Below are 9,771 nucleotides of genomic sequence, written 5' to 3' on the forward strand. Positions count from 1 at the left end.
TTGTAATGCAAAAGTCTGACTACATTCAAGCAAGGTCTTGTGGTATAACTTTTGCTGGATGGATACTTAATCGCAGAGCTAATTTAAATTTGCTAGCTTCGTGGAACAAACTGTATTTATTCTCAGTGGGGTTAAGATCACAAAACAGCAAGAAGAGCATCACGGCTCTTCTAGAACTTGCCAAGAGCTTTTTTATCTGAGGGCCAGCTTGTGTATATTTAAGCCTATGTATCATTTTCAAACCTGTGTGGATTAGAGAAAACTTGCATCAAATGTGTGCACCTACTTCTTAATTTTAAAGTTCATTAAAATTCTTTCATCCACATTGAACATTTTTAAGTCACGTTTAAGTCCCTGATGAATATCTGAGAAACTACCGGTAATCAGATGTTTTTTATTTTTTCATAAAAAAACTCTTATAGGGAAATTTTAGTACGTTTAAAAACTAAAAAAACACTATGAAATATTCCTGCCATATGGCCAACAACTACTGCAAGCTAGACTGAGAAGCGAAAACACACACCCCATTAAATAATATTCAAACAACTTTATTTAATAATTTCATACCAACACTATGTTCATAAAGCACAATATAGTCAAACACCTCACATTTCACACATTAACATTTAAAAACACAAAACTGGCTTCAAGTTTGCTATAAAAATTGTTGTTAAATTTAACACAAGATTTGTGTAACACTTTGTATTTTTATCTTGTACAAACAGCATATCTGAAAGAGTCATTTGTAGTCCTATTATGAAAATTCTGCCAAAGGTTATAAATATTTTAAATCTTCCATATGGCAGAACCACTTGTGCTAAACTGACATACTTGTATGAACATAAAACATGAAATTTTCTAATTTGGACAAAAATATATTCAGACCTCACGTCTATTCTAGGAAAATAGAGAACAGCAATGGATTACACAGTTAGGAATTGTTCGATTATACAAAAAATGTTTACATGTATATTGAAATATAATGGAACCGTTTGCAAGTACAAACCTCGTCTGAACAGTGTACATGTCTAAAACAACAAAAACGATTAGGATTTCTGACAGGCCAGCTATCATCATTCACAAATCTCAAATTTTAAGGGAAATATTGTCGAACTGAAGCGGTGAAACGTATTGCTCTGATTTCTTTACGACGCCTCTGTCAGCAATGGAGAATCAATATTAATTCAGCAGATTTCAACTGGATTTGTCAGCGTTTGTTCTGTTTGGCACTTGCAGGAGTGTGAGTCCGAGCGTTAAAAGATCCTGAAAGCGAGGACTGATTTGTTTCTAGGCTTCGCTGACCGGCAATGTTCCTTATCGGATTAATCAAAGGATAAATGTCGGCTGGTTCAGCTTAAAACTGGAGAGAACGTGTAAAAAATGTAAAATGCTGGGACAAAAACTTGGGAGTAAGAGCGAAGGAAGACAACTTCACATCCTAACTGATAAAAACGAGCCAGTAAGATACCGATCAGTCACATCGGATCCGGACAAACGGAGCAAATGCAGCGAAGTAGCGGACGTCTTCTCAGAGAACTTTAAATCCTTTCATACTGGCCCTATAGTTACAGTCTTTATTCTGAATACGTTAATCCTCTGGACGTTTCCTTTAAATAAGAGCTCAGCAAATAATATCTACTCAAACAAATAAACAAACAAAAAAAAATAAGTACAAAATACTTCATTAAAGATTGCAAATACCACCAGAAGTTTAGAGACATAAAATTTTGTCTGTGTGTATATATATTTTTTTAAATTCAAGTCTATTACTTTTCCCTAATCATCCTCGGATACGGTGTGCTGACCGAACATCGGCCTTCGGCGTGAAGGCGAGTAGTAGCTTCGCTCGCCATGTGCTTTGTGCTGCGATTGGATCTGACGGTGACGGTGACGCTGCGGTCGGTCACCTTGTCAAACGCGGGGCGGTCGTCACATGCAGTTGACCACGTTGCTGGAGCCCTGGCCGACGTCCCTGATCTGGCTGACGTGACACAAGCACACGGCCACGCCGGCTCCGGCTCGGCAGTGGGACACGGAGCCCACCAGCTCCCATCTGAAAAAATGAAATTTGTAGAGGCGGTTAAAAGTCTGCAGCTGAACAAATCCATGTGAGGTCAAAAAAAAAAAAAACTCAGAAAACACTTAAGGACAATACAATTCTCAAAAGAATTTTCACAAAAAAAATCACTTTATGCACTCAGTAAAATTTCAAAAGGATAAAGTCCTGCCCTGTTTTAATGTAATTTTCTTCCTTAACCCATCTGTTACATCACACGCTGTGCTTTGAGAGAAGCTGAAACATTTTTTTGACCATCTAAGCAAAGGGCTAAGTTTATGAAGCACATTGAAATATGTAGCAAGCTAAATTATTAAAAAGCCACCTGATCGGAGAGGAAACAAACAATCTGCTTATTGGAGACTTCAGCTCCAATAAGGTCAAGTCAGATATGTTTTTCACAAATCTTCATCTTACACAAACTGTTTTTGTGGAAAAAAAAACAATAAAAATCAGCCATTAAAGAAAAACAGATACTGCAGCATCCAGAAAGTCTCTCTGGATGCTGCAGCGATGTTCTCTCCTCACCTGTTCATCCTCGGCTCAAAAGCCTCCACCGTGTTCAGGTAAATGTTCCCGTTGTGTCCCCCGACTGCAAACACTCGGCCCATCACGGTGGCGACCCCGACTCCACCGCGCGGGGTGGTGAGCTCTGCCACGTACTCCCAGCGGTGCATCCGGGGGTCAAAGCGCTCCACGGAGCACAGGGGGGAGTTGTCGTCAAAGCCACCTTAGAAACGTCACCGAAAAAGATACATTTATTAAAAGATGGTTGCCCTCATGTAAAACGAGTGCGTATATATAATGTAAACAGTTACATGCGAAACTGATGTAGGAATCTGAGCAGAATAACATTGTAATTGACTTTGCAATCTAACACCATAAATGTTGAAGAAACTCTTTAACTTCAACCCCTGCAATAAAAAAACCCGGCCTGTGAATAAGTGACCAAAACAGCTTTACAAAACATGAACTTTTGTCTCAATTCAAGCCTTTGTGTATAAAACTGAAGGGTGTGAACCCAAAGCATGTGATGAGTGTGCATCAAAACGGGGGAACTTTCTGTACATCTCAGCTGCATTTCTCAAGACCTGCAGTTTACGATCGCAAGCGACGTTACATAACCCGACGGGAGTCCAAGAGACGCCGCGTTTCTCTCACCGACAACGTAGAGGCAGCCGTTGAGTTTGCTGACGCCATTCCCGGCGCGCCGCTGGCCCATCTCGCACACCTCCGTCCACTTGTTGAGGTGGGGATTGAACCGCTCCACACTGGAAAGTGACGCCACGCCATCATTTCCTCCCACTGCGTACACGTAGCTCTAAAGACAATCAACAACGTGCTGAGAATCAAATCGTCTAATGAACAGAACAAATGATCGATTTTGTCCTCGTGCTTTTACCCCCAAAGCCACAGATCCAACTCCTCCTCTGGGCGTGTTCATCGGAGCCACGCCGCTCCAGCTGTCGTTTTCGATGTCGTAACGTTCTACGTCGTTGAAGCAGGAGTTGTCATCGAGACCTCCGATGGCGTATATGGGACCGCCGAGAGCTGCCAGTGCTATTCCCCTCCTGAAAAAACAAAAGGGAACATTAAAGTTAAACGACTGGAAATGAACGGCGCTCTGACACGCGTCACGTTGTGTGTGTACCTTTTGGTATTCATGGAGGCTTTCATCATCCACTTGTTGGTGAGCGGATCAAACATTTCCATATTCCCCAGATGTTCGTTGCCATCATGGCCGCCGACGGCATACACTTTACCTGTGTTAGGAAAGAAACACCCAACATGAAGGATGAACTTCCCAACAAACAGGCAAAAAAATAACATCACCGGGAGTTCTTCAAATTTGTGACAAATACTTTATCAATACTGAGTTCCATACTGTGTGAGCTACATAACGTTTATCATGTTTTGCTTTATTTTCTGATACATTGGTACAAGATTCTCTTCTCACCTCCGACAGATATCACACCCACGTGACGGCGTCTGCTGTTCATTTCAGGACCAAAGAACCAGCTGTTTTTAGTAATGGAGTAGCATTCGATGCTGCGAAATGGGTCTCCAGAACCTCCCCGTCCCCCGACGCAGAACAGAACCCCTAGACAAGGAGACGAACGCAACAAACACAAATAACCGGTTGTTTTGAGCTTGAAGACAAACACAACATTTTTGAGTCACATTACGATTATAACCTTTGATGAGCTTTTCAAAATCTACAAAACTCTGATATTCTTAAATAAAATTCAGTCCAACAAATTGCCTCCAGAAGTCACCTAAATAATAAGTGACTTTTTAAGGCAATTACAAGCCACACTTTTCAGATTTTACATGCAAAAAACAAATTTCAAACTGAGAAGAACATTTAATTCATCAAACTTTAAAAGGCGCTATCGGTATGACCTTGAATTTGTTGCATCTGTATGCAGAAACCCGGTTTGTTTCTCGTGGGTAGCTGCGTATTTTTAGCCCGGCAGAAATTACTGACTGTTGCCGTTACAGCGGTACCTGCGGTGTGCCTCCGTGGGATGGTACGGACAGAATACTCAAAGTCCGGAACCACTTTGTTACTCAGGTGGAGGTGGTAGTTCCTGGCCTCATCCATCAGGTCACGGCAGTCCAGGTTCCCCTTGATCATCTCTTCTTTTGCCACGGTTCCCGTCAGAAACTCCACGGGCAGCAGTGGGAGCCGCACCTGGACAGAACAGTGCATCCAACTACTGAGTCAAGAAATGAAACTGCATGTGGAGCTGATGCAGATGTTAGTTTGAGATGTTAGTTCTTTTCCTCCCAGTTTAAAATCTAAAATACTAGAAATCTATCTAAATTAATGGGAAATAGTTCAATAAAGGGTAGATTTTATATATCAATATTGTTATTCTTAAATAAATACAGCAGGTAGGAGATGGGTAAAATTATTTATTAGCACAGGATGAGGAGGAAGGCAATTTAATGGAATGATGCACAGAATGAACAAAAGTGAACTGAACTAGAAAACAAGAAAAAAGGCCAGAAAGAAAAGTGTTGAGACACAAGGACAGAAGAAAACACGATAAGGGAAAGAACAGACAAGACACTAATAAGCAAAAAAAAAAAATGTAAAGATGACTGAATAGAATGAAGAACAGACAACTTCTAGACATGCGAAATAAAGTCTAAAATAATTGAATTCATTCCTTTTCCACACAAATTGAGAAAACGACACTAAATTCCTTACTGTCCTACGCTGCGTGTAGGAATCCTTTATTAGTAACTGTAGTCAAGGTAAACATTTTTCATCATTTAATACACCACTAAAGTCTTCCCTCCTCTAACCTGAGACATGATCTGGTCCAGCCAGGCTTCATGGTGCTGTGGGTTCGCTTTCAGCCACTTCACAGCTGCGTTGTACACTTGTGTCTCTGAGTGGATGTTGAGGTCACAAGAGGACAATAGCGTGCGCAGGTGTTGGGGCGACACGCATGTGAAATCCTCGCACTCCACCACCTCGGTGAAGTGCTCGCAGGCGTAGCGGTCAGCCATGTCCATCAGGTCCACTCGGTTGTGGCTCTCTGCGAAGGTCCGCACTGCCAGGCAGTTGGTGGGGTGGAAGTGGGCCTTCATGTACTCACAGCAAGCTCTGGCAACCAACTCAACCTGACAGAGACGAGCAGAGGAGCATGAAATTCAAAATGATACATTCGGCTAAGCTAAAGAGCTTACTGAGAGGGAGTTCTCCGTTTACCTGTAGGATGCAGGCGGCATAAAGCAGCGGCTGAACGTTGTCGACGGTCAAAGTGAGTTTGGAGGAGTAGGCAAAGTGCACCAGGTCCTGGATGGCATCTCCATCAAAGTCTTTAATCTCTATAAGATCCTGTTTGGCTTCAGACATGTCTGATAGGAACATTGCCCTGAGGAGAGAAACAAAGCCCTAAAACTTTGACATCCATGCCAGTTGGAAAAAAAAAAAAAAGCAACTAATCTGTGACCAAACTGGTTCATTTTGTGGTGTAATTTTACCTAAAATTAAAAAAAGAAACTCCTTGCAATAAAAAAAAAAGAAAAAAAGAAAGAAAGTTGCAACTGCTATTTCGCATGTTGTTTATAAGTAGCCAGCTAGTTATGCTTGTTTACCATCATGATACCACAAGGTGGAACAATGACTCAACAGGTTGAAAGTACAGATATAAAACAACAACAGCAACTGATTTCAGGTACCATGTTCAACCGAAAACATCAAAACGACACATAAATTTAAAGAAAGCCACATTATCCTCATTAAAAACTACCACTGATGTGGCACACGTGGTATCGTTCTAACGGACCAGGCTCCTTGTTTCCACGTGAAAACTGAATTGCTGACAGATGTTTCAAACAAATAGAAAAGCAACCAAAGGATATCTTGTGTATGTAAGACATAAACTAAACCTACCGAAAGTAGGGGATAACACAAGCTAGAACTAACTTGTGACACGGTATCAACCTACTGCCAACCTATAAAAAGGAGAAACACAGAATACATGACACAGAAAACATGCCGCATTTCACTTGATTCTGGCGAGAAAACAGTGGACGTGTCCCTGTCTACCTTCAGCGTGACGTCACACAGCTCGCCGACTTCGTAGAAATGCCTGAGAGAGTTATGGAAATCCTTCCAGGCTTCGTGAGCCTCAAACACAAATGACCCGTCCGCCTCACATTCTGACTTTGGCGCCTTGTTTCCTGGACGTTTCTCCTTGGACTTCTGCTGTTTGGCATGCTCTGGCACCACATCCCCCGATGCCATGGTGGGCTACAGGAAATGACACCTGCGAAGGTGTAGAGAGTCAAACATCATTAACTGCTCAAATAAAGAGATCATGGCATGAGAAAGCAGGCGAGTGGGAAACTTCAGCTGGACGGATCTTAGAGTCTGCGTTTAAAGAGGACTGTTATGATTAAAGCTGCCCAGATATTTATAAAGACATAAGAAAGAAAAAAAAAAAGAAAAAACTCACACCATTACAACAGGGATGTTCAATTCTCAAGAAATTATCCTGCTTCCTTTCTCCAACACATCTGAAATCTCTCTTCCACAGAGGTCTGGTAACAAGCCAGTAATGCATCTAAAAGTTGGAGCATAGTAGATCTTAAGGACCAGACTGGCACATCTCTGCTTAGCATCAATGTTACCACAGCCCTTTTTTCTCCAACACTGGCCATTAAAAAAAAAGAGAAAAAAAAGAAGAAAGAAATCTAGCAACTTTCTGCTGCATTTCCCCACAAATACAGAAGAGGTCAGGTTGAGGAATTTCCATAATAATGAGAACAGACTAAATATTTCAGCTTGGCAGCTGAAGGACATGGATAGGAGTAATATTTGTCACCTCACAATCTGAATAAAATGAGCGCTTTAGTTTGAACAGACTTTCTTTGCTGATACAGGTATTAAATTTCATTGCAGTCATCAAAACATCATAAATGTGACTAAAGTTTTTATAACTGCACCTTGAAGAGGTCAATAACATATTGTAAACTTATGTGCAACTGAAACTGGGTTATAGTGTGATGCCCTGTGATAAAGACAAAGCAAAAAAAAAAACAAAAAGTGATTACAGTAGCTGTTTGTTTTGCAACAGAAGATTACGTAAAAATCTTACCTGCTGATAAATCCGATGAAAACACTATTTAGCCTTTAGCCAAAACCATTTAAGACTTGTTCACCATTGAGAGTCAGAGAACAAAACACAATGTGGAAACTTCACCCACACCTCATGGCAGCTGTACTGTATCTTTTAAGCTTTGGACGCCTGACTCTGAATAGGCTCAGTGTACCACCCCTCATCACTAGTCCTCTCAGCTATGAGAGCAGAAAACATCAAGACCCATCAAACAAACTGAGGATCAAAAGACTTTCATCAGCTCTGTTTCACTTTGTAGTTCCTCGACATTTTGAGGCATTACGTTACATCCACTCTATTAAAAACAGATCTATCGGCACTTTTCAGCCTCACAGGTAACCAAAAGCCTCCTGCTCTGTGAAAAAATAATAATAATTCCTGTTGTACATATACTCAAATTTATTCAAAAGTTCAACTTCCACTTTTAAAATCTGCCTAATTATGTATAAAACACCAAGAGGAGACTTGGAAATGCAAAATGGAAGAAAGGATGGAGAGACAGGAATGGAATGATGAAGAGTTTACATTAAGAGATGGAAAGACACACTGACAGATGTTTGAATGAATATAGCACTCCTATTCCATCTATGATTTTAAATCCACAAAATGGCTTATTAAAAAAAAAAACCAACATAATATTTATCCTGTTCTCAACTGGATAAAGAATCCAAATATTTTTCCATTCCATGTTTTCTTTTTACATGTCAATCCAGACTTATGAAAATGCTAAAATTGATTTTCATTCTTTTTCAGCTGACAAGTATTTGTGTTTTTGACAAGGATGAGTCATATTTTTCACATCTTTTCAATATCCTGTCACAAATAACATTCATAAAATGGATAAAATTTTACCCATTTTGAAACAAACATATCTGTTTACAGACTGTGTGCTCTACACTTTCCTCTAAATAGTATGCAAAAAAGTATCAGATGTCCTATATTGGACATATTCATTTATTCAATGCTGTGATAAATGTTAAGAATCAATATGATTAAAAAGATCCTTAGTATATCTGACCCCAGCTGTCATTCAAGACTCATGGGGGGAAATACATTATATATTATACAAAGGCACTGCAGCTATATAAAGGGTTTGTTAAGACAGGGCACGAAAGCTAAAATTAAATCACAGCTTAAACTGCACGTCACAGATTGTCATGTACGGTTATAAACTAGTTACCACGTAGTTTACAACCCTATTTCTAGACCATCAGTTTTCGTAATTCTTCGTCAACTGATCAAATTAATCGCTTCGACGATCATTAACGTGATAAATTAAGCTAGCTAGGCTAACGGTATGTTGACACTTAGCTTGTTTGCTAACAGCAACGGCATGACAGCTAGCTTGGCAGGGAACGGCGAGGATTTAACAATTAACTTATCAAAATACTCATAGAAGAATGATAGAAATTACAGTAAATTGTTCTAAAAAGTTAAGTTATATCTAACATATATAAATTAGATACCTCATATCGCAGAAAGATTTGAAATGCCGGCTTCTTTGAGTGGAACGTTTGGCACGGCTGTTATGACCGAAAGTGCTTCATGGGTATTGTAGTTCAGAAAATGACATCTGTAACAGACTATAGACATTTACCCAGACTCAGAATTATGTAGCTTACTGTATTTTCTCAGATTTCCCTTTCCTCCCCCGATTTCACAAAAAGGCTTAACACAATTATTATAGTGAAAATAATTATTTTACATTTTATTGAAGGTATTTTATTTAACTCATTAAATTTTATTGGACCATGAATATCTCCAAATCCCAAAGTAATTTGTCATTAAGTTTCTCTTTGAAATATAAAACAAAATTGGTATCACTGAGAAATCAGTGGATAAAACACCAGAGTACCAGTTATATTCTGTCAGTAGTTCTTCCTGACATTTAAATTACCAAGTCTGCCTAACAGGACTTCCTATACAGAGCACTAAGACCCAAAGTTAAGGCTAAGAGAGTAGCAGGCAAAGCCATGAAATGTTAAAATGTAACTAGAAAATTCCTGCAGAAATTTTAAAGGGGCATGCCAAAGTGTGCCCGTCGGCTTTGAGCCAGTGTTTTTATACTAAAAATTA

At 39.8% G+C, this 9,771-nt stretch overlaps 1 protein-coding gene across 1 annotated transcript; it reads right to left on the reverse strand.

Annotated features, from left to right (window-relative positions):
* Positions 1-532: 532 nt before the first annotated feature.
* Positions 533-9,264, reverse strand: klhl8 (kelch-like family member 8). Its single transcript, XM_008423788.2, has 12 exons — positions 9,162-9,264; positions 6,624-6,843; positions 6,468-6,529; positions 5,781-5,946; positions 5,372-5,692; positions 4,565-4,751; positions 4,014-4,157; positions 3,708-3,819; positions 3,459-3,627; positions 3,218-3,377; positions 2,585-2,786; positions 533-2,053 (listed from the first exon to the last, which is right to left on the reverse strand). The coding sequence occupies exons 2-12, from the start codon at positions 6,819-6,821 to the stop codon at positions 1,930-1,932; spliced, it is 1,845 nt and encodes a 614-aa protein (XP_008422010.1). The 5' UTR covers positions 6,822-6,843; positions 9,162-9,264; the 3' UTR covers positions 533-1,929.
* Between the last annotated feature and the right edge of the window lie 507 nt (positions 9,265-9,771).

Source organism: Poecilia reticulata, linkage group LG12, assembly GCF_000633615.1.
Source record: "Poecilia reticulata strain Guanapo linkage group LG12, Guppy_female_1.0+MT, whole genome shotgun sequence".
NCBI lineage: Eukaryota > Metazoa > Chordata > Actinopteri > Cyprinodontiformes > Poeciliidae > Poecilia > Poecilia reticulata.

Bases quoted from the DNA above. Each gene is read 5' to 3' on its own strand.
- klhl8 (XM_008423788.2), bottom strand. From the start codon at position 6,821: ATGGCATCGGGGGATGTGGTGCCAGAGCATGCCAAACAGCAGAAGTCC. The intron at 6,530-6,623 runs GTAGACAGGGAC...TCCTTTTTATAG, and splicing joins TGTGTGACGTCACGCTGAAG to GTTGGCAGTAGGTTGATACC. The intron at 2,054-2,584 runs GTGAGGAGAGAA...TCATTTTTTCAG, and splicing joins TTTGAGCCGAGGATGAACAG to ATGGGAGCTGGTGGGCTCCG.